Here is a 25,932-nt window from a genome sequence, read left to right as displayed (position 1 = left end):
TCGAGCACTCTCAGTCAACTATTGCACAGCCAGCCGCAGATTAGAGAGTACGGTAGTGTCGTGGTTATGTTACTGGACTCGCAAACCTTAGGGCACCACCCAACTTCCACAGGGATGTTACCTTTCCACCTAGTATCCCAGCAACAATTTTACTTCCAGTCGCTAATGTGAGCAATTTTTTTTCTTACACGAGTGACTGGAGGAAAATACAACCAATTTAAACCAGCAGTGGCAATAAGTATATTTAAATAATGCTAATAAATATTATTCATCCAGCAGCACATAAATCAGCATCATGCCCGGCTATGAATCTCTATTAGAATGCATATTAAACCAATCCATATGGCAAAAATTTGTCACCCTATGTGTAACATGCTGAGGAATCGCAGTGACTTCCCATGTTTAAAAGGGGTGCATGTCGCTTTGTTTTGGGGGAAGCCATTTTTTTAAGCCTTCTAATCTTGTCCTTCAAAAATACAGGTAAAAATATTTTTTTTGATGCCAGACTTTAACTTGTCTATAATGTTTTATGCTTGGGTCCTACAATCAGCCTCTCGTGCCTCTGGTCAGGAAAATCTGTAAAGGTTCCTGCTCCTGATTTGCTATATAGCAACTCCTGCTGGAAATAGACTTGGAGTTGAGGATGAGAGCAGGCTAGCTGTGACGCCCCCATGGTCAAATAGCTGTTGACACTCACTACCTACACTTACACGTGAATAAAAGCCACTTGGGTGAGATAATGTGGAACTGCACCCAGCAAAGAGCCAACGGGGTAGAATTTCCCCCGGGGTTTGTCCCCATCTCCTGCTGTAGCCAATGGAAGATTGGGAGAAACACAAGAGAAGCAGCAATTTATGCTCTTTCTCTGGGGCTTCCGCCAATCTTCCATTAAAGCTATGGTGAGGATTGGGGGAATCCCAATGGAAACTCTACCCCAACATCTGCAAAATGTTAAAAGGATTTGATAAGGTAGATACAGAGAAACTATTTTCTCTGTTGGGGGAATCATGAACAAGAGGACATAATCTTGAGTGCAGCTCCAACAACATTCAAGAAGCTCGACACCATCCAGGACAAAGCAGCCCACTTGATTGGCACCCAATCCACCACCCTAAACATTCACTCCCTTCACCACCGGCGCACTGTGGCTGCAGTGTGTACCATCCACAGGATGCACTGCAGCAACTCACCAAGGCTTCTTCGACAGCACCTCCCAAACCTGCGACCTCTACCACCTAGAAGGACAAGAGCAGCAGGTACATGGGAACAACACCACCTGCACGTTCCCCTCCAAGTCACACACCATCCCGACTTGAAAATATATCGCCGTTCCTTCATCGTCGCTGGGTCAAAATCCTGGAACTCCCTTCCGAACAGCACTGTGGGAGAACCTTCATCGCGACGGTTCAAGAAGGCGGCTCGCCACCACCTTCTCAAGGGCAATTAGGGATGGGCAATAAATGCCAGCCTCGCCAGCAACGCCCACATCCCATGAACGAATATATAAAAAAAATTAGAGCTGGGCTATTCAGGAGTGAAATCAGCAAGCACTTTTTCACACTAAAGGTAGCAGAAATCTGGAACTCTCTCCCCCAAAGGCTTTGGTTATTGGGACAATTGGAGCTTTCAAGGCTGAGATTGACAGATTTTTGTTAGGTTGGAGTATCAAGGGATCTGGAGCAAAGGCGGGAAAATGGAATTGAGGTGCAGATCAACCATGATCTAATTGAATGGCGGAACAGGCTTGAGGGCCTGAATGGCCTACTCCTGTTTTTGTAATGTTACTAAAACAAGGAGAGGGGAAAATACTGGTGGAAGAAAGGGAAAGGGGGAATTCAGGGAGAGCTTTATTTTCAGATTTCCACTGGTGTAAAGCACGGGTCCCTAGCTGGGAAATTGAGAATCAACCTTCCAGGTCTCTGCTCTATCTAACCTGTAGGAGATGCAGTGGGCAACCTGAGTGGGACCTTCCCCAACACTCATCCTGCAGGGAGACACCCAGCCTCCCTCTTTGGAATGGTTGCAATCAGAAACTAACTGTGCGAGATACTATCGGCACTAAATAGGAAATTTTCAACTCCATGGTACAACATGATGTCGCACAGACAAGCTGCACAGATATACTAGCTTGTATATTTATGTATAAATAATGTATTGTCATTTTGCAAAAGCAGCTCGTTCACAAGATTCACAAGTAGTTGAACAAAAGATTGAAAGCTGACATTTCTGGGGAAAAAGGAACATAGGAACATAGGAACAGCCATTCAGCCCCTCGTGCCTGCTCCGCCATTTGATAAGATCATGGCTGATCTGTGATCTAACTCCATATACCTGCCTTTGGCCCATATCCCTTAATACCTTTGGTTGCCAAAAAGCTACCTATCTCAGATTTAAATTTAGCAATTGAGCTAGTATCAATTGCCGTTTGCGGAAGAGAGTTCCAAACTTCTACCACCCTTTGTGTGTAGAAAAGGAATTGGATAAATATTTGAAGGGAAAAATTTGTAGGGCTAAGGGGAAGGAGCAGGAGAATGGGACTAACTGGATTGCTCTTACAAAGAGCCGGTATGGGCTCAATGGGCCGAATGGTCTCCTTCTGTGCTGTAGCCATTCTATGATTCTATGAAATTCCGATGCCCTGTCCTATGATGCATTCCAGGAGCGCATATTATAAAATTGGGCGCCCTCAGCTTACAATTTTCCATCAGAGGAAAATCGTAGGCTGGTAGAGTGCAGTTTTACAACATGTGCTCCCAGCTCGCACCAAGGGGCAGGGCATTGGAATTCTTACCCACACGTTCTATCAGTGTTTGAACCTAAATTCGAGTTGGTGTCAATGAATGAGTTGGCCCACAGGCTGAAAGGTCCGCTCAGATTGATATTTATCAAATAACATAATTCAAAAGTATGCCTCAGCCTTTGTGTCTCAACGCATTACATTAAAATGTGACGTCTGTTCTTCGTATAAGAGTGGGACCTTTCCCTGTGGAATGTATGCATACCCTCCGTAAGCTGTGACCTGCTGAAATACATAATTATGATGGATTGAACATTTCAACATCTCTTTTTTAATTGCATGGACATTACTTCAGACAGATTTCTGAGTCTGAATAGTGGTTAGGACAGGCAGTCAGATATAGAACTCCATTCCAGTCCAGCAGGTTCAATGATACCACAAACCACAAGAACGATTGAATGATTTATAAATGTCAGCAGGAACCTGAGGTTTGGTAACTGCCAGGTAATTCACTGCTAGCTGTTTGTGATACATGATGTTAGAGTTAATTAGAGCTTAGTCACCTACTGAATGCTGTTGGATGCAGTGGGATATTGTAGTTTGCAAGGACAGATTGATGTCTTTGAGTTTTGCTGCCTTACCATTGAGAAGGGATGGAAGAATATTCAGAACTTAGTTTTGCAAGTTCATGATTTTCAGCAAATTAAATAAGTTGAATGGAATCTGTAACAGTTTTATTTTACTTGTTTTTTTTTAAAGTAGTCTAAAAGGGCCACATTGGCTTTTTTCCTCACTCGTAAATTTGTTTTGGACTGGGAGATTGAGGATGTCCATGCTGTAGTGGTTGATTTGCCTTGCTGTTATTAAACTTCTCCTTCTCTATAGGGAGAACGCTAAATGAACAGAGATGGGTACAGAGTTGGAGGTATCTGGCTAGAATGCGTGATGTTTACAGTTGGTGACTCTCTGAGATGTCTTGCAAGACCAGTGTGAGCCATCACTGTTATCTGGCTAACTAGTGATAATAATAAGTGGGACCAGAAGTTGTTATCCAAACAATTTGGGTCTCTTCGTGGTGCATCACTGCCTGCCTTTTCACTAGATGTGACTGTGTAACCCAGGTCGGTCGTCCTAGGCTTCCTTATCTATTGCACCTAATCTCTACTCAAACAGCCAGACTGCAGCAATGAGCAGAGCAAAGAGCAGCAATACTTTGTTCTCTAGAGTTGTCTGGGGTGGTAAAGCTTTGTTGAAGTCTACATCCTCTCTACATCTCTGCTGGTAAATAGCCAGCCTGAAATCTGGACAGACAGTCAGTACACTGACTCCTAGGGGGGAATTTTAAACTCCCTCCCTCCCCCCCAACTCTTGCTCGGCAGGAACTGGGCAGGGGGCAGTTACAATGAAGAGAGGGACTTACCTACTGGTTTCCCATCCCAATCTGGCCGAAAATTGCAGGAAGCTAGGACACCCGCCCGAAGCCGGTGAGGTCCTTCTTTAAATATGCAGATCAGGCTCTGATGACGTCATTGAGACCTGACTGCAATGTTAACCCGAGGCCTGAGCGGGGCCAGCAGCGGTGGCTTCTGTGCCAGGCCAAACCTGCTGTGAGCTGGATTAAGGGCCAGAAGAGGCCCAGCAAGATAAGTTTCTTCAAATTGTTTTGTTTCCTTGTGGGCCAGGAGGAGCAAAGAACATAAGAACATAAGAAATTGGAGCAGGAGTAGGCCAATCGGCCCCTCGAGCCTGCTCCGCCATTCAATAAGATCATGGCTGATCTGATCCCAACCACAAATCTAAAGAACACAAGAAGTCGGAGCAGGACCCGGCCACATAGCCCCTGGGCTCAAGCAGCTCTGCTTCCAAAGCAACCCACCTCATTTTCTGCTTGCGGCTTTCAGGCTTTCCATGGTTCTCCCCAACAAGGCCTCCAGTTGAAGCTTTAATCGAGTGGGAGGAAGGACGCAACCATTGCAGCCTGTGTGAGGGGTGGGGTAGATCACGGGTCTGATCACAGACCGATTTGGAGACCACCACTATATACCATTAGTTAGAGGAAGGGAAAGATAGAGGGCTCTACAGCAATGGGGGTTGTAAGGAGATGGGTTGAGGGACAATCATGAACTGCATAGTGTAAAATGCAATGATTTACTTGATCCCATTTCTGGCAGAGAGCCTACCTATTATTTGGATACTTAAAGCTGACATATTCGAGCCATTAGTCATGTTACAATCAAGCTAACATTAGAAGGCTAGGTGCTTATTAATAGTTCAGTTTGTCATAACATCTTACCTGTTAAGTCATTTTCATTGATGTGTTTTTTAATCATGTAAATCTTAATTAAAACAAATGAGAGGACCAGAAATATTCCTATTCCAGCCCCCAGTAAGGCATACTTGACTTCTAGAAAAAAGGAGACAGAACATGGAGGTGAGTATTGATAAACAGAGGGCACAGAGAATGGCTGCTCTATTCATGCAGGAATGGTGTTACCTGGTAGAGCAATATTGGGTAAGAAAGACTTGCATTTATATAGCGCCTTTCACGACTTCTGAACATCCCAAAGTGTTTTACAGGCAATGAAGTACTTTTTAAGTGTAGTCACTGTTGTGATGTAGGAAATGCAACAGCCAAATCGCACACAGCAAGATCCCAGAAACAGCACCACAATAATAATCAGATCATTTCTTTTCATGATGTTGGTTGAGGGATAAATATTACCCAAGACACCCAGGAGAACTCCCCCACTCTACTTTGATATAGTGACATAGGATCTTTTACATCCACCTGAGAGGGCAGAAGGGGCCTTTTCATCCAAAAGACAGCACCTACAGCAGTGTAGCACTCCCTCAGCGTTGTACTGGAGTGTAGGCCTAGATTTTGTGCTTAAAATCCTTGGAGTGGGACTTGTACTCACAACCTTCTGACTCAGAGGCAAGATTGCTACCAACTGAGCCACAACTGATGGTAGCCTAGTAGTTATGATGCTAAACTAGCAACCCAGAGGTCATGAGTCCAAAATTGAATTCAATAAATCGGATAATTGAAAATGTTGTAAAAACTCAAGTGGTTCATTAAGGTCCTTCAGGGAAGGGAACCTGTCACCTCTACCTGATCTACATATGGCTCCAGTTCCACACTTTGTGGTTGACTTTAGATGCATCAGAGCAACTACAGATGGGCGGAAACAAAAACAAAACATGGGTGTTGTTGCTTTTTGAATATTAATGAAAATACAATTTAAATATCCAACACGTGAGTGACTGTTCTGAGCAGATTAATAGCAGCTTCTCTGTGGAAATAACATATTTATGGGGAAAATAGTTTGTTTTTTTATTTATCACACTCAATGCGTGAGAGAGGATCAGATCAAAAATGAACTTCTGTGACGTTTTATATTTATTAAAGCTGGGAAATATCAGTAAAATCCCTTGTGAATTGTCAGAACTTCGAGTCAGAAGGCCATGGGTTCAAGTCCCACTCCAGAGATTTGAGCACAACGAGTCGGTGCAGGACTGAGGGAGTGCTGCACTGTTGGAGGTGCCGTCTTTCAGATGAGACGTTAAACCGAGGTCACATCTGCCCTCTCAGGTGGATGTAAAAGATCCCATGACACTATTTTGAAGACGAGCAGGGGAGTTCTCCCCGTTGTCCAGACCAATATTTATCCCTCAACCAACATCACTAAAAACAGATTGTCTGGTCATTATCACATTGCTGTTTGTGGGACCTTGTGCTGAAACTGTCTGCCGTATTTGCTCTATTACAACAGCGACTATACTTCAGATAATACTTCACTGGCTGTAAAGTGCTTTAGGACATCCTGAGGTCGTGAAAGGCACTGTACAAATGCAAATTTTTCTTTCTTCTTTAAATAACTACAGCATACTAACTGTGGCAATATGCAAAATACTCGCAGAGTCTGCAGCCCACCAGGGTGTGATGAAGTATGTTGCAGATTATAGGGAAATTCTTGAAAGCCGAAATATAGACACCAAATGCTGCAAATACACAGCAAATCGATCAGTGACCGGAAAAGAAAACCAGGTTAAACTTTGGGTTGTGACCCTTCACCAGAACTGAAATATTCAGGCTCCAGACGTGCCTTTGGCAGGACTGAGAGGCCCAAGAAGAATAGGAAGACAAGAGGATAGCAACAGATATAATCAAGAGTTCGGATCCGCTGACTGCTTCGACAGGCATTTTGAATCCATTACTTGGCTCTTTGTAAAAACTGCAGCTTGTTTGAACTTTTGTGCCTAGATTTTTGGATCAGCGTTTTTTTTAACCCAAGTTAGCCTGTTTACTGTAAACTGGTTAATGCCTGTGCTAAAATAACACGAATCAAAAAAACTTGACCTTTGATCTCTCCCTCATTTGAGCTTCTCCTGGCTTGTCCTTCACACTTGTGTAAAAGACACTTCTCCACCCTGACCGTGTAATCTCTAATGGAGGTTTCACACTCCAAATGCTAAGCCATTGTTCTCTTTCAGATGCTGATCAATCTGTTATGCATTTCCATTTAGCTCTGGTTTCGGGTTGTGCAAAGAGCAGGTTTTGTTCAAGAACTTATTTATTTTCCCTCCACTTGACATCTCCTCAACAGGAACGTTTCACATAGTGAACTTGCTGGCCTGGACCTGCAGGTCACTACATTGTCACCAAGCCTGTTAATGATAATGGGCATATAACACCCCCCAAGCCACCATTTTGAATTCTTATCACCTTGTTACCGTTAACGCACAGTCATCAAAATAAGTAAAATCAGGCTTGCAAGCATATATTTTGGAAGTTGAACAGAACAATAGCATTTATTTACCCATTTCCTCTTCATTCTTAGCTGTTCCGTTAGCAGATGCTCTTGTAGTGAAATAGTCTGTAACATAAAATGAATTTGAAAACATCTCTTAAGAATACTTAATGGGGCACAACTACAATTCACCCAGTAAATTATTATCCACCACCTACATGGCAGCGACAACACCAAATAATTTTCACATGATGAAAATCGGAGAGATGAAAGCACTGAGTCACATGTCTGCCAAGGCTTCCATCCCCTGTTCTTGATGTGGAGATGCCGGTGATGGACTGGGGTTGACAATTGTAAACAATTTTACAACACCAAGTTATAGTCCAACGATTTTATTTGAAATCTACAAGCTTTCGGAGGCTTCCTCCTTCCTCAGGTAAATGTCAGGAACTCCTCGAAGCCTACGCAATATAAACAATACATGGTGATTACAGACTGCCTTTGCAACTGCTCATTGCCAAGGCAATCACCGTGTTCAGACAGAGAGGTGTTACCTACAGAACCCCCGAATATACATTCAACAAAAAAAAACAAACAGGAAAAAAAAACAGAGAGAGAGAGAGGCAGAAACATCCGGAAGGCAGAGAAAGCCAGCAAATGACCCGTTATATTAAAAACAGATAGCTTTTGTTCGCTGGTGGGCTTACATGTAGCGTGACATGAACCCAAGATCCCAGTTGAGGCCGTCCTCAAAGACGGGCACCTCAGCACCTCACTCTACCTCAAGCCCACGGACAACCTCACAATGCTCCACTTTTGCAGCTTCCACCCTAACCACGTCAAAGAGGCCATCCCCTATGGATAGGCCCTGCGAATACACAGGGTCTGATCAGACGAGGAGGAACGCGATGGACACCTACAGACTCTGAAAGACGCCCTGGTAAGAACGGGATATGACGCTCGACTCATCGATCGACAGTTCCGACGGGCCACAGCGAAAAATCACATAGACCGCCTCAGAAGACTAACACGGGACGCAACCAACAAAGTACCCTTCGTCGTCCAGTACTTCCCCGGAGCGGAGAAACTACGCCATGTTCTCCACAGCCTTCAACATGTCATCAATGACGACGAACACCTCACTATGGCCATCCCCACACCTCCACTACTCGCCTTTAAACAGCCACCCAACCTCAAACAGACCATCGTTCGCAGCAAATTACCCAGCTTTCAGGAGAACAGCGTCCACTACACCACACAACCCTGCCACGGTAACCTCTGCAAGACATGCCAGATCATCGACACAGATACCACCATCACACGAGAGGACACCACCCACCAGGTGCATGGTTCATACTCATGTGACTCGGCCAACGTTGTCTACCTCATACGTTGCAGGAAAGGATGCCCCAGAGCATGGTACATTGGCGAGACCATGCAGACACTGCGACAACGGATGAACGGACACCGCGCAACAATCGCCAGACAGGAGGGTTCCCTCCCAGTCGGGGAACACTTCAACAGTCAGGGACATTCAGCCACCGACCTTTGGGTAAGCGTTCTCCAAGGCGGCCTTCGAGACACACGACAACGCAAAATCGTCGAGCAGAAATTGATAGCCAAGTTCCGCACCCATGAGGACGGCCTCAACTGGGATCTTGGGTTCATGTCACGCTACACGTAAGCCCACCAGCGAACAAAAGCTATCTGTTTTTAATATAACGGGTCATTTGCTGGCTTTCTCTGCCTTCCGGATTTTTCTGCCTCTCTCTCTCTCTGTGTTTTTTTCCTGTTTGTTTTTTTTTGTTGAATGTATATTCGGGGGTTCTGTAGGTAACACCTCTCTGTCTGAACATGGTGATTGCCTTGGCAATGGGCAGTTGCAAAGGCAGTCTGTAATCACCATGTATTGTTTATATTGCGTAGGCTTCGAGGAGTTCCTGACATTTACCTGAGGAAGGAGGAAGCCTCCGAAAGCTTGTAGATTTCAAATAAAATCGTTGGACTATAACTTGGTGTTGTAAAATTGTTTACAATCCCCTGTTCTTGACATCCTTTCATTTAAATGGATTGAAAATCACCAGTACTCATCCCGCCACTACCACTCAACCCAATCCTCATACAATCTCATGGCTCTATCTCATACTCACCCTCTCATGCATCTCTTTCACAGTCAGCCTCACTCAACCTGCCACTACCTGTGCTGCAGCCACAGGGCATGCATCACATATGTGCAGTAGGAAGCGTAAGGCAAACATGTTGTGAGCATGAAGGGGATGCGCAAGGGTGTTTGAGGGTTTGTCATGGTTTTTACTTATATTTCATTTCTGACCAACTCACATCACATATTATATTGGCACCACTACTGCCACATCTTTGCGAATCTTGTCTGGTTTGTGCAATAATGCTCTTTCCTGAGGATCACAATGAAGACCCACACCTGATGCCACCGATTGTGTCACTGCAGAGTGGGTGTAGGTGTATTTGCAGGGCTCTTTTGTGCAGACGACTGAGAGACATCGGCGATGTCCCCGGTGGCACCCTGGAAGGATGCGGAGGAGAAGTTGTTGAGGGCAGTGGTGACTTTGACAGCGACAGGTAAGAAGATGGTGCTCAGGCCAGCCAGGAGCAGCTCGGCATGAAAGAGGCTGCAGATGTCCACGACTACATGTCGAGTGACTCTGAGCCTCCGTGTGCAACGCTGCTCAGAGAGGTCCAGGAAGCTGAGCCTCGGTCTGTGGACCCTGTGGCGAGGGTAGTGCCCTCTGTGACGCCTCTCTCTCTGCATTGCCCTCCCTCCTGCTGTGCAGGTGGATGTGTCACAGCACTCTGTTGTGGAGCTCCATGTGTCAGAGGTGGACGGCTTAGCCGGCGAGGCTGGTGATGCTGTTCGCCCTCCGAGGAGGTCATGACTGCAGCTACGGCGGCCCCCATCCGGAAGATGTACATCTGAGGGGGTCCGCAAGGTAGGTACATGTCTCTGGACCCCGGGGTAAGTGTGCAAGTTGGTGAACTTGATTGTTAGGAGGAGGGTGGTGGAGGCCAAACTTTGTCCCAAGTGACAGAGTGGCCTCCTGCAATGAGTGAGGGTCTCCCCCCCCCACCTGTCAAATGGACCTTTGCAGCTGCCACAGGCTGATGGCTGCAACACGTCCATTTCAACTGGGAGTGTTTCCCTCAGTATGGGAAACAGTCCCAGTTGTTTCTAAAATCCCACCCCTCCTGACATATTCCCTTAATCAAGTCTGTTAATGACCTGAAATAGCAAGGCAAATACTCTCAAGTGGCATCCCACCGGCTTTAATTGCCTGCGGGAGTCCCACATGCGGGGGCTGTGCGCGCATGTCGGCACGTCTGTGGGGAACCCGGAAGTGGGCGGGTTGGAGCCGGGCTCCCAACCCGCTCCGGGATTCCCCGATTTTCGGAGCCCCCCCGCCAGGAACGCACCGATAGCGGGTGCTAAAATGAAGCCCAATATGTCTGTACTGCTTTAAAAATGTAAATCTTGCTTGTGATTTTAATGCAGCTCAATTAATATAAATGGAATCTCTACTTATTTTATGGAATGGATTATAACAAAAATGGAACATTTCTCTCTGATGGTATATTTGTTTCTTTCCTGGTCAACACACACATGGTTAAAGTCAGTCACTTCTCGCTGTTCTTACAAGCTGCAGAAGTATACATTACTGTCTATTGCCAAAAATAATCAAATGCATATTTATTTTGTTCCTGTTGAACAAAAAGGGGTTTAATACCCTAAAGTATATGCAAGGTCCTTGGTGCCATTTTTTTCCAGTTGCTGGCTGGACAGGGTGCTCGTTTTCATCGAAATCACCAATTATTCAAAGTGGTTGTGAGAACATCCTGCATAATTGACAACCTGCAAATAGCGGTTAATGTTGCTGAGAACCTCAAAGTTTTCAAAGCCCTGTATATCTTTAGAGAATTTTAAATGAGATTTTTGTTATTTATATTAATGATTTGGATGAGAATTTAGGAGGCATGGTTAGTAAGTTTGCAGATGACACCAAGATTGGTGGCATTGTGGACAGTGAAGAAGGTTATCTAGGATTGCAACGGGATCTTGATAAATTGGGCCAGTGGGCCGATGAATGGCAGATGGAGTTTAATTTAGATAAATGTGAGGTGATGCATTTTGGTAGATCGAATCGGGCCAGGACCTACTCCGTTAATGGTAGGGCGTTGGGGAGAGTTATAGAACAAAGAGATCTGGGAGTACAGATTCATAGCTCCTTGAAAGTGGAGTCACAGGTGGATAGGGTGGTGAAGAAGGCATTCAGCATGCTTGGTTTCATTGGTCAGAACATTGAATGCAGGAGTTGGGATGTCTTGTTGAAGTTGTACAGGGCATTGGTGAGGCCACACTTGGAGTACTGTGTACAGTTCTGGTCACCCTATTATAGAAAGGATATTATTAAACTAGAAAGAGTGCAGAAAAGATTTACGAGGATGCTACCGGGACTTGATGGTTTGACTTACAGGGAGAGGTTAGACAGACTGGGACTTTTTTCCCTGGAGAGTAGGAGGTTAAGGGGAGATCTTATAGAAGTCTATAAAATAATGAGGGGCATAGATAAGGTCGATAGTCAAAATCTTTTCCCAAAGGTAGGGGAGTCTATAACGAGGGGGCACAGATTTAAGGTGAGAGGGGAGAGATACAAAAGGGTCCAGAGGGGCAATTTTTTCACTCAAAGGGTGGTGAGTGTCTGGAACGAGCTGCCAGAGGCAGTAGTAGAGGCGGGTACAATTTTGTCTTTTAAAAAGCATTTGGACAGTTACATGGGTAAGATGGGTATCGAGGGATATGGGCCAAGTGCAGGCAATTGGGACTAGCTTAGTGGTATAAACTGGGCGACATGGACATGTTGGGCCGAAGGGCCTGTTTCCATGTTGTAACTTCTATGATTCTATGATTCTATCTCAGAGGCTGATTTTCTTCCAGACAGCGGCACGTAGCTCAGTGGTAGCACTGCACCGTTTAAGAAGTGAGCAATTAAGGATCAATTTTACGTTGAGGGGTTAGCGCAGGAGAAGCATCTTTGTTGTTTTCGACACTTCAAAAAGATTAGCAAAGGTTGTAATTACTATAAATATAAATATGCTATTTGTACTAAATACTTGTCATTTACCTGTTTAATGTTAAGTAATTGTGTTTGTTGGCTTATAGTCTGAGCCTTGACCCAATAAACACCCTACTTGACTCTCACCACTGCTGCTGCTTATAATGTGGCAGATGCAATCAACACAATAGCCCTGAACACCCACTATACAAACACAAATGATTCATGGAATTGAGTAGACAGCAAGGGGGGGCGAGGAGGGGAAGATGGTATCACCTGTTACACAAGAAAGGTTTATGTAATAGGCTTATGGAAATAGGAGGCACTGGCACAATGGGCTGAATGGCCTCCTTCTGTGCTGTACCTACTATGATACTGTACCTAATAAGAGCTCTCTGGCTGAATATTAGTGCAATTATTAAGACCGTAAAGAGCTTGTTTGTTTGGGTGAGGACTGGGAGAACTATTTACTTGGACTGAGCACTGACGCTCACCACAACTTGAATAAAACAATGCACTTCATAGGGTTTAGCTGTAAGAGCTTTTGAGACACTCCCATATGACCGCTCCTGACTTCCTTATTTTGAAACAAGTGAGAGGCAAATCAAATCTTAGAGCTGCAAAATTCTGTGAAATCTGAAAGATTTACTCTTTATGCTTGACTGCCCTCTCAAGTTGCCTGACAGACAATAAGTATTAGAAGTGAAGGAATGGCTAGGTTTGAATTAATCAAATTCATTGTGGTCTGGTCTGCAGGGTAATGCAGAGAAGCAAATAACCCACTGGCTATAGCACGTTAAGGAATAAGGAAGTAGTAGCAAACACTCACGCAAAACTACGTCAAAACTATCAGCTGTAGCACGGCACTGTACAATTTCTCTTTATCTCACCCTTTATTATCATCTTTGCCTCAGTCTTTTCACCTCTTGTTTGATCCACAGCTCTCCTCCACGTGGTAAGTCAGGCTGCAGAAATTTTTACTCCTGTTCTTCCTTATTCCAGCCTTTGGCCAGCTTCCTGGATCAACAATATGTACTTTTAACTCTTTCAAACCTACTGTAGGCTGTTAGTGACACGACTCAGCTGGAAACAGTCAGGTTTTTACTTATTCAAAATTGAAGAAACTTCTTCCAAACTCACCCACGGAAGGGAATGTTTGTTTCCAATCATAAAATAAAATCATTTGAATTTTACAGCACAAGAGGCCGTTTGGCCCATCACGCCTGTGCTGGCTCTCTGAAAAGGCTTACAATTAGTCCCATTCCCCGGCCCTTTTCCTAAAAGATATTGTGGATTCTGCTTCCATACTGTGTCTGGTAGAGCATTCCATGTCCGAACAAGCCTCTGCCTAAAAAAACAAATTCTCCTAACTTCTCCCTTTATTGTTCTGTTGGTGACTTTAAACTTATGGGGGTTAAATTTCAACTTTGCCGCCTGGGTGGTAACTTGGCAGATCGCCTGCCCATCGTAGAACCCGCCCGATTCTCATCTCATTGGTTTCAACATCATGCCAAGCTAGTCAATGGGAAAGATAATGAAAGTGCTGGCAATGCCAATCAATGCAGCAGTCACTTGTTCATACTCTATGGGCAGTAAATTGGCTGATATTACCACACATGCTGGAAATGAGCCACAGAAATAATAGCTGAGTGGTGGCAACCTTACCCAACACTGGGTTACAGGTGCCCTTACTGCAGATGGCACAGCTCTGCTGATGATGAGCAGTTGTCCTCAGCCATTGGCAGGTTGATGTGCGAAGGTCTGCAGATATAGGCTTATCTCTTTGGCATGTCTGCTTTAATCTTGTTCCACCTCAACTATGAAATATTGTATTTGAGACACTTTAACAACAAACTTAACTTCAGTTAAGAAAAATCCCCAAAAATGATCTTAAAAAAATTAATAAAAATTACGAAAATATGAGATTCTGGGGAATGAGGTGGGTCAAGTGGAGCAAGTGTCAGTGGGGGAATATCTAGGGAACAGTGATCATAGTATCATAAGGTTTAGATTAGTTATGGAAAAGGACAAGGAGCAATCTAGAGTAAAGTACTTAATTGGAGGAGGGCCAATTTAAGTGAGTTGAGAATGGATTTGGTCCGGGTAAATTGGAGTCAAAGATTGGCAGGCAAAACTGTAATCGAACAACGGGTGGACTTTAAAGAGGAGATGGTTCGGGTACAGTCTAGGTACATTCCCATAAGGGGTAACGGTAGGGCAACCAAAGCCAGAGCTCTCTGGATGATGAAAGAGATGGAGAGTAAGTTGCAGCAGAAAAAGGGGGCATTCGACATATGTCAGGTTGATAATACAAGTGAGAACCAGACTGAATATAAAAAGTTCAGAGGAGAAGTGAAAAAAGAAATGAGGGGCAAAGAGAGAGTATGAGAATAGACTGGAAGCTAACATTAAAGGGTATCCAAAAGTCTTCTATAGGCATATAAACAGTAAATGGATAGTAAGAAGAGGGGTAGGACCAATTAGGTTCCAAAAAGGAGACCTATGCTTGGAGGCAGAGGGCATGGCTGAGGTACTAAATGAGAACTTTGCATCTGTCTTTACCAAGGAAGAAGATGCTGCCAAAATCACAGTAAAAGTGGAGGTAGTTGAGATACTGGATGAGCTAAAAATTGATAAAAAGGAGGTACTAGAAAGGCTGGCTGTAATTAAAGTAGATAATGCACCCGATCCAGACGGGATGCATCCTAGGTTGCTAAGGGAAGTAAGGGTGGAAATTGCAAAGGTCCTGGCCATAATCTTCCAATCCTCCTTAGATATGGGGGTAGTGCCAGAGACTGGAGAATTGCAAATGTTACACCCTTGTTCAAAAAAGGGTGCAAGGATAAACCCTGCAACTATAGGTCAGTCAGTTTAACCTCGGTGGTGGGGAAGCTTTTCGAAACATTAATCTGGGACAAAATGAATAGTCACTCGGACAAGTATGGATTAATAAAGGAAAGCCAGCACAGATTTGTTAAAGGCAAATCGCGTTTAACTAACATGATTGAGTTTTTTGATGAGGTAACAGAGAGGATTGATGAGGGCAATGCAGTTGATGTTGTGTATATGGACTTCCAAAAGGCGTTTGATAAGATGCCACATAATGGGCCTGTCAGCAAAATTGAAGCCCATGGAATAAAAGGGGCAGTGGCAGCATGGATACAAAATTGGCTAAGTGACAGGAAACAGAAAATAGTGGTGAATGGTTGTTTTTCGGACTGGAGGAAGGTATACAGTGGTGTTCCCCAGGGGTCGGTACTAGGACCACTGCTTTTCTTGAAATATATTAATGACGTGGACTTGGGTGTACAGAGCACAATTTCCAAATTTGCAGATGATACAAAACTTGGAAGTGTAGTAAACAGTGAGGAGGATAGTAAAAGACTTCAAAAGGACATAGTCAGACTGGTGGAATGGGCAGACACATGGCAGATGAAATTTAAAGCAGAGAAGTGCAAAGTGATACATTTTGGCAGGAAGAACAAGGAGAGGCAATATAAACTAAATGGTACAATGCAGGAACAGAAAGACCTGGGGGTATATGTGCACAAATCTTTGAAGGTGGCAGGACAGGTTGAGAAACTGGTTAAAAAAGCAAGGAAGTTATGTTGAACCTTTATAAAACAATGATTCGGCACACCTGGAGTATTGTGTCCAATTCTGGGCACCGCACTTTAGGAAGGTTGTGAAGGCCCAAGAGAGGGTGCAGAAAAGATTTACTAGAATGATTCCAGCGATGAAGTGCTTCAGTTACATGGATAGACTGCAGCAGCTGGGGTTGTTCTCCTTAGAGCAGAGAAGGTTGAGAGGAGCTTTGATAGAAGTATTCAAAATCATGAAGGGTTTAGATAAAGTAAATAAAGAGAAGCTGTTCCCTTTGGCGGAAGGGTCGAGAACCAGAGGGGACAGATTTAAGTGATTGGCAAAAGAACCAAAGACGACACGTGGAAAATCTTTTTTACGTAATGAATGAGTATGATCTGGAATGCGCTGCCTGAAAGCAGTTTCAATCGTGGCTTTCAAAAAGGAATTGGATAAATACTTGGGGAAAAAAATTTGCAGGGCTACGGGAAATGAGCGGGGGAATGGGACTGACTAGATTACTCTTACAATAGGCATGGGCTCGATGGGCCAAATGGCCTCCTTCTGTGCTGTAACCATTCTATGATTCTATGAAAAATGTATAACAAAAACAACACGATATTGAAAGGTTAGTGTAAATTCCAGTCCTCCTGATCAACATTTATCTCTCAACTAACTCCACCAAAACATATGAACTGGTTATTCATCTCATTGCTATTTTTGGGACTTGCTGTGCGCAAATTGTCATTTGCCTATAAAACAACAGTGACCACACTTCAACAGTAATTCATTGGCTAGGAAGCACCATGAACATGAAAGGCAAGTTCGTTTTGTCTGTTCTTTAAATATTCCCAAAAAACGTATGCAAAATGTTTCCCACTTTAAGAGCTCCTTCGGTCATGAAACTTCCTTTGCTCCCATTCCGAATAAGCACACAACAAATTAAAGAGTAAACCTAGTGTAAATCACAACAAATTGTATTAGGTGCTGATTAAAATATTTTTAACAATATCTGGGCTTTAATGGGGCTAAGGCATGAAATGGCCATAAGTTCTTCAGCTCATAAATACAGCAGACCATGGACTAGTCGGAAATGGCCTCCCAGCCTACTCTCCCAATTCTTTAATTCCCCCTGCACCCGTGGTGCAGCTGCGCCCCTGGGACACAACATCGTAGAATTGGCCCCACAGCTCGGAGAGAGCATAGGGTCAGAGCACATGAGTGGCAATGAATTCCTGAGAAAGCATAAGGATGGCTAGTACAAGAAACATAAGATTTCCACATTTATCATGGTCCATGTGATCTCCTGGACTGGTTTCAATTGCCTGAGGAGGGAGGGGTCAGAAAGGAATTTTTCCCTTATTGACCCTGGGTTTTTCTCTGGTATGTTCATATCACCAGTGTCATATGCAATAAACCTGCAATTCCATTTTTATGTTTACAGAGAATACTAAAATCAACCCATTTTGTAATCTTGAAATATCTCAATTACAGTGAAACCTGTAAATTATGAACACCTTAGGGACTGGCATCAGCAGTCCTTTTTTTGCAGGTATCCTTATTTTCAAAATGGTCATTGTATGTACTGCAAAAATGTTCCCAACAACCAGAACCAGCTGAAATTATAATCAGCGCCTAATCAGCTGCAACTAAGGTAAGAACCTCCCTCTCACCTCAGCATTCAGCTCTGTTCACTTACAGTTTTGCAGTCTACATTCCCATTTCATTCCAAAGCATTCTCACTTGGAGCAGAATCTAGCTTCAGTAATGAACTGTGTTTCTCAGTTCTACTTACCAGCATTAGGGCCATCACAGGACAAAAAGAGGGGGACATGTGATGACAGGTGGTGAAGGATAGAACACTAGAGCCTGGTCTTCAGTTGCTTCCAAGCCTTTATTCACAGAGATCAACATTACTCAATGTGCATCCCTCAGATAAGCTCTCCTATAAATGGATACGAGAGTCCCCAAGTGATATGTACCACCTGAATACAATTAACACTAATTGATATAAATCATATGGATACAATTAACAGGTTGTGCCAGTGTTTTGAGGCTTCCAAAGGCAAGTCTTAGAACGGATTAAGAACATTTGGGAGGGAAAACACAACAGGTGTTTATGTGTAGGAGTGAAATTGCAGTTTTCTGGTTGAGCAGTGAGTCTGCAGGAAGACTGACTGATAGCTGTGACTCACGGGCCTGTCCATCACACTAAAGAGCAGCAGAGAAGCCCGGGACAGCCATTCGCCTTCACTCCCCAAAGCTCCTCAAAGAAGCGGATCCACCATCGGAAGCCAAGGGAAAGAAGACGACGGTACGGTCAGGGGGGAGAGGAGCTGCCAGCAACCGCTGCAAGAGTGTATGGACGTGGCACTGGGGGCAAGAAAGGACGGCCCCTCTCGCTGTTCGTATGTGTTTTCCTTGATTCGGAAGGCTGGTGAGATCAATGCAGGCAGGTCAGTGCGATGCAGCAGCGGGTTTTGTGAAAGAAACGGCTTTTGTGGAATGGGGAGTTTTATACCCAGCATCCATAGCAGCAGAGAAACCGCTCTATCCCTGGAATAGAGCTGTGCAAGCAATCAATCTCAGAGATAGAATCGTCTAGCAATTGGTGGCGATTCGTAACTCATGGCGTATCTCTTCCTCGCCACAAATTGCTGGGTTATTTACACACTAATAATGGCGTGTGCCTTTAACTCGTCATTATTTTGCCAGCAAATTCCAGCCTGTGCATGGCTATGGCTTTCTTTACTTATGCCAGTTGTAGGCCTTTAGCTGTCTTTCCATTTTTCTACTGGCAATAAACCCCATGGCTAAATCAGCCTTAATTAGACAGGAGTTCTAATACCATTTCTGTGAATGCTATGCTCATCAAGGTAATGTATGTTAATGCTACAAATAGAACACTGCCCCACTTCAAGATCTTTAGTTGTAACTGAAGGCCTATAAAAGCATAACTAAAGGAAACTGTGGGCTATCACAAAGTTAATTGTAAACAATTTTACAACACCAAGTTATAGTCCAGCAATTTTATTTTAAATTCACAAGCTTTCGGAGATTTTCTCCTTCCTCAGGCAAATGTTTCAAGAGCTCCTTGAAGCCTACGCATTTATACATATTGAACAATACATGGTGTTTACAGACTGCCCCTGCAACTGCCCGTTGCCAAGGCAATCACCGTGTTCAGACAGAGAGGTGTCACCTGCAGAACCCCCGAATACACATTCAACAAAAAAACAAACAGGGAAAAAAAACAGAGAAAAAAACACAGAGAGAGGCAGAAACATCCGGAAGGCAGAGAGAGCCAGCAAATGACCCATTATATTAAAAACAGATAACATTTGTTCGCTGGTGGGGTAACGTGTAGCGTGACATGAACCCAAGATCCCGGTTGAGGCCGTCCTCATGGGTGCGGAACTTGGCTATCAATTTCTGCTCGACGATTTTGCGTTGTCGTGTGTCTCGAAGGCCGCCTTGGAGTACGCTTACCCGAAGGTCGGTGGATGAATGTCCATGACTGCTGAAGTGTTCCCCGACTGGGAGGGAACCCTCCTGTTTGGCGATTGTTGCGCGGTGTCCGTTCATCCGTTGTCGCAGCGTCTGCATGGTCTCGCCAATGTACCATGCTCTGGGGCATCCTTTCCTGCAACGTATGAGGTAGACAACGTTGGCCGAGTCACAGGAGTATGAACCAACTCGGCCAACGTTGTCTACCTCATACGTTGCAGGAAAGGATGCCCCAGAGCATGGTACATTGGCGAGACCATGCAGACGCTGCGACAACGGATGAACGGACACCGCGCAACAATCGCCAAACAGGAGGGTTCCCTCCCAGTCGGGGAACACTTCAGCAGTCATGGACATTCATCCACCGACCTTCGGGTAAGCGTACTCCAAGGCGGCCTTCGAGACACACGACAACGCAAAATCGTCGAGCAGAAATTGATAGCCAAGTTCCGCACCCATGAGGACGGCCTCAACCGGGATCTTGGGTTCATGTCACGCTACACGTTACCCCGCCAGCGAACAAATGTTATCTGTTTTTAATATAATGGGTCATTTGCTGGCTCTCTCTGCCTTCCGGATGTTTCTGCCTCTCTCTGTTTTTTTCTCTGTTTTTTTTCCCTGTTTGTTTTTTTGTTGAATGTGTATTCGGGGGTTCTGCAGGTGACACCTCTCTGTCTGAACACGGTGATTGCCTTGGCAACGGGCAGTTGCAGGGGCAGTCTGTAAACACCATGTATTGTTCAATATGTATAAATGCGTAGGCTTCAAGGAGCTCTTGAAACATTTGCCTGAGGAAGGAGAAAATCTCCGAAAGCTTGTGAATTTAAAATAAAATTGCTGGACTATAACTTGGTGTTGTAAAATTGTTTACAATTGTCAACCCCAGTCCATCACCGGCATCTCCACATCATATCACAAAGTTACACATAGATACACCCCATCTGACTCAAGTACTCCAGGTCAGGTAAAGCACAGTTAGTTGAAGAGCAAAGCTCTCTCTACCTCTGCCCCAACAATGTGCCTCATTCCCACTCTTAGAAGGGTGCCCATACTGCGTGAATGTGTCACCTCATCAGTTACCAGCCCAACCAAGCTGTGGCCTCTCTGGGCAGCATTGTCAATTAGTGGCAGATTAGGGGGCAACTTTATGCTGTGGCTCACTCTAAGCTGCATTTGTATCCAGGTCCTAGTGGTGAAAGGCCAGTGTCTAATGTATTGTGTCACCTGGTCGCTGCTCCTTGACTTTTAATGCAAAATAAATAGGAACGCCAGACAATTAATTGAAGAGTTAATGCTAAAAACCTGTTCGACTGCCACAGCGAAACTGAATTGATTGAGAAACCAGGTTCAGTTTTTAACAGCTGTGATGGAGCAAGCAAGCACATGGCTCATATGTTTATTGCAAATTGTTGCTGCAACTTATTTTCAGGCCACCATTCTACAGCAAGTCTGAATGCAATAAATCCCTTCAGGATGTCACAAGAGAATTTTTTTTTTAACGTGGGGGCCCCTGGGCAGAAAAGGGTTGAAGGGAAAGTTCTATATGCCTCAATGTCTGGAAGATAGTCCAAAATTGGTCAATAGGAATTCCTGACCATCACAGTGGTGAAACATTTGTCTGACAAAATACAAGAAGTAAGCTGTAACTTTGCGAACTCGCGCCCCCGATATGGAGCTTTGCCCATTGGGAACGCATACAGGAAGGGCTCCCCGCCATTTTCAATCCATAAGAAAGTGGTTGGGAGCTCACACCTGAATTCCCTGTATGTGCTCCAGGTAGACAAGGGTCCACACCAGGAGCATGAGTCTGTAAAATTACCCCTATATTTCCGCACGAACATTAAGCGCAAACAAAATTCGCAGAACATTGCAAATGTTTAATTCAGTCAGAGCTGCACCTAAAATTGGTTTCACTGTTGTTTCGGTCACTATGTAGTAATCTTTAAACACTGTGGAGCGTACAAGTTTAGAGGTGGATAAGGCAAAACCAGACTACAATAAATAAATCATTTTGCTGTAAGAAATAACCTTACTACAGACAGAATGAAAGAAGAAAGAACTTGCATTGGACCTCAGGAAGTCCCAAAGTGCTTTACAGCCAATGAAGTACTTTTGAAGTGTGGACACTGTTGTAATGTAGGAAGTGCAGCAGCCAAAATGCGCACAGCAAGATCCCACAAACAGTATAATGACCAGATAATCTATTTTTTTAGTGATGTTGGTTGAGGGATAAATATTGGACCGGACATTAGGTTGACTTGATGCCTAAGAGTGGTCAGTGGTGTCTTTATGATGAGATAGCTCGCTGTCACCACCAAAAGCGGAGAGGAAAGACACTGGAGGAACAGGAATATAAACTGCACCCAGAAAACAAAATTTCCTTAAGTTATCATATCTATCCACTCTATAATGTGGCATAACCTATTGAATTATAAGCATATCAAATATATACCTAATATCAGAAGTTGTACCAGGCGTAACAGCAGAATTGTGTGGAACATTCTAGCATTCACACGGAGAGGGAGGAGTAATGCGGAGAAAGTATTTAGAGCTAAAGGAGACAGCTGCTGGAGATGCTCCTTCACATCAATATAACTGCTTTTAAAAAGAACAAACTAAACAGAGACGGCAGAGCTGAGTTTGGGTTTGGAAAATTGTGGCTGTCCGCAGCAATGCTGCAAGAAATAATATTGCTGGTGGATCACCCATGGCATTGCTCCCAGTGATTCGGAGAATATGCTGTTTTATGCTAGATGAGTTGTAATATATTATCAGAGACACTGATCAATGATGATTGATAAATGAAATTGTGTTTTTATTACAAAGCGTTATAGAGCTGTTAGTGGTATTTTCAGGTTCAAATTATGTGCCAATGTTCATATTTTCAGGGAAATTAGAAACTAGTGTTTGTTTAGCTATTTCATGAATGTTAGATCTTTTATTTTTAAAGTCCGGGATCCTGAGGAAGATGGTAGGGAAAATGCTCCTGGCCGCAGTTAGGTGGCATGTATGGTTACTGAACCCTGGGGGAAGGGGTAGATGTGATGCTGGCTTAATTAATGTTGGGAATGTGGTCTGAGGGCAAGACAGCAGTGGGAAAGAGTGATGTGCTGTGGGTGGAGCGAAAGGGTGTTTGGATTGGCAAGGGAAAAACCCTGGGTATTGCAATAGTGAGTACTAGGCCTAAAAGTAATGGGCACGTATTGGGAGAGGTTGCTGGGTTGTAGTGGCAGTGCAGGTGATCTTGGAAGCACTGGTACGGTGGTGGCAGGATGTGGAAGCATGATTGAAGGGTTTGGGAGTACTGGGAGGTGGATGCTAGTGGGGGTTCATGTGAAAAGCCTCTGGGAAAAGCAGTAAAGTCGTGTTTGCTCCCTCACCAGGGAAGTGGGTAAAAGGTCTTGTTAAGATGTTTATTGTGCTTTTGCTAACGTTTAGAACTTAAAGCCAGTTCTGGGGTCATGATCATGTAAAGGGTTTTTGTCAAGGGTGGGGGAAAGGAGTGGATGGTCCACGTAGTGGAAGGATAGACTGGGGAATGAGGGGGAGGGAAAGGCATGGGTGCTCAAGGCAGGGGTGGGATTGTGGGGAGAGTACAATGAAGGTGAATGAAGGTTACAAATCTTCAATTCCCCTCCCTCCCTCCTTCCCTCACTCCCTCCCTCCCCCCCTCACTCCACAGAAGGTTTACCTAAGGAATGGGCATCTCCCATGAGTTTGCTGGAATAACTGCTATTACTTAAAGCTTACATAGCACTTAGACTATAGTGCCTTACATAATAGAGATCCAGAGCTGTAGGAGAGGCATTTCAGGAATCCTGCTTCTCTTATGCAAATCCTGGCTATGACTGGAAACCGGCTTTAAGTTGCTTAGTGCAGTGTTGTCCAATAGAAATCATTGACTAGCCACAGGTGTGGATGTGGTGACACCATTTTAGCCATAAGCACTAATCTTAGTACAAAACACCTTACATATACTCAGAGGCAATTATACTTCACATGTGTCTATTTACTTAACAAACATCTACCACCATTCAGTAACCAAGTAAGGCAAATCACACATAATGATGATAAAACACCTGCACACTCTGCTTTTCATCTTAGCATTTTACCAATAAACACACAGAGAGGTTAAAGTTCACATGCCATGTGAATACGAGTATTGGGATCACATGCCCAACGACAATGTCTATTACTTATTTTTTATTTACTAATCAGAAATGCAATTAGCCACATCTGGATTTCCAAATTAGCCACATGTGGCTAACGGCTAATGTATTGAGCAACACTGGCTTAGTGCAGGAAGCACTACTATTATTGGAAAAGCACAGAAAACACGTAAGTAGCTAGAAGCCAGTTCCTGCTTATGGCTGAAACACAGCTTCTGCAGTGCATGGGTACAGGCCGCAGGGCACAGGGCAGGAGGAAGCTATGGACGAGTAGGAAGAAAAAGGCCACTTTGAAAGTTAGGGGCTCAGGTCGGGGTGGGGGGAGAAGTGGGGAGGGGCAATAGGGGGAACATTTTGGCAACTTGACCTGAGCCAAATGGCACTATGGAGAACAGCACCACTTGCCTTGGAAAAGCAACTCGGAGGTCCGATTGGGAAGCAAGTATAATACATGGGATGTTTTATAGCATGCCAGAAATAGTGCGATGGTAATACAATGACGGAAAAGTTTTGCAGGAAGCATGACACTTACAAGACGTGGATACCATTTGCAAGACCTTTTTATATACATATATAGACATCTGGCAGGACCTTCCTGTAACCCTTTGGAGGCCCAGCCTTTCAGACATGTAGCATTCCCCAGCAAAAGAGGCCCATGTCAGCCATTAGCAATTCCCTAAAATCCTGGGGAAACGGACCCTCAGATACAGACCAATCCTCATACCAATTTTGGGAATGAATTTGTTGGACATAATTTGGGGGGAGAGAAAAGTGACATATTTTGGGCTTAATCCTGCTATTTATTGATGATAGAGGAGCATCGCAAGCCGTTGTGAGGAGGTCCTTCAATCATGGGTATCACAACGTCCTGGCTGATAGAGAGGAATGCTGGTGAAGGGAAGTGGAAAGGAGAAACGTTGCCAGTTTAATCAACATTAAAGGAGATTTACAAATCTAGCAAATAATTTCTAATTAAAATATGTTTAAATTCTGAACATGCTCGAGCGCAACGGCTAAAAATGATGGCCTTCCCTCATGCTCTCCATTAATCTCAGTCTTGCACAGAGAACTGAATGTAGTGGACGCTGATCGTGGGAAATGTTGAAAGTTCAGCAAAAGTGGTAATGTTCAAGACAGGATAATTGTCATGAAAACATGTCTGTAGCGTGCCACTCAACCTTGAATCCTGAAATGTTGACATTTGGTGCCCTCTCGCTAGTGCAATGCCAATGGAAAGTGTGAACACAACAGTGTAAGCGACTAACGCTCTAACTCGGCAGCTCAGTCCAGCAGTTTGATTTGGCAAGCTCCTTTGACTTAAACATCTAATGCTACACATAGTACAAACAGCCTCCTGTAAGCATATGACATCTGGTGAGGTTGTGGATCCCAGTGTCAAATTAATCATGCAAAATGTGTTGTACAATGTGTGACTTTTGACATTTTGATCTAGATTTATCTATCGCACATGTGCAAGCACACATTTGGAGCCATAAATTTTCACATTGCCACCCCTCCTCCACCACCGCCTGCACCATGTGTACCAGAATTGACATCTTAACTTTGTGTCACGTTATTCTTGTTTTCAACAATTTTTAAAAATCTGTGTGTAGTGGGCTGGATAAAAAAAATGGCAGCCTAAAAATAATGTTGGGATATATTTCGAATAATCTGATTTGTTCAGTTCCAGCTTTTTTATTGGTAGATTTTCTTTACTGCTCACAGTTACAGAGTCCCGATTTGTTGCAGTTTTGTACAAAACTTAAGCCCATCAACTACATTTTCATATAAGTGTGAGGCTGAAGTGTGACACAAGAAGTGTGATAGAAACATGTGCTAATTGTGAAATGAGTACTTTTAATGTCTTCACTATGTTATGAAGCTTATTTTCACCGTTGAAAATTTAAGTGAATGTGAAAGAGAATGTCGGATGAAAGGGTTTCAAAAAGATTTCTGAGTGATTTGATTGGTTCAGTGTCTTTTTTATTGATAGATTTTCCTCACTGTTCATAGACACATAGTTCTGATTTGTTGCTTTTATATGAATATGAAAGTTAAGTGAATCAGCTGCAAGAAATTTACATATTTAGATATGCGGCATC

The 25,932-nt window shown here is 43.9% G+C and overlaps 1 protein-coding gene across 2 annotated transcripts in view; it reads right to left on the bottom strand.

Annotated features, from left to right (window-relative positions):
• The window catches only part of LOC137303972 (transmembrane protein 273-like), a 56,058-nt gene that overhangs the window by 12,139 nt on the left and 17,987 nt on the right, over nt 1-25,932 (bottom strand). Inside the window, exons 2-4 of one of the 2 annotated variants that reach the window (XM_067972368.1) lie at nt 13,463-13,589; nt 7,558-7,614; nt 5,031-5,141 (exon numbers count right to left, since the gene is read on the bottom strand). In XM_067972368.1, coding sequence (XP_067828469.1) covers nt 5,031-5,141; nt 7,558-7,614; nt 13,463-13,475 — 181 coding nt within the window. In that variant the 5' untranslated portion in view covers nt 13,476-13,589. The remainder of the gene's footprint in view (nt 1-5,030; nt 5,142-7,557; nt 7,615-13,462; nt 13,590-25,932) is intronic. The other variant, XM_067972367.1, reaches the window with a different exon arrangement.

The sequence above is a fragment of the Heptranchias perlo genome, chromosome 36 (genome assembly GCF_035084215.1).
Source record: "Heptranchias perlo isolate sHepPer1 chromosome 36, sHepPer1.hap1, whole genome shotgun sequence".
NCBI lineage: Eukaryota > Metazoa > Chordata > Chondrichthyes > Hexanchiformes > Hexanchidae > Heptranchias > Heptranchias perlo.
The sequence above is the reverse complement of the archived record's forward strand: the minus strand, read 5'-3'. Positions and strand labels throughout refer to the sequence as shown.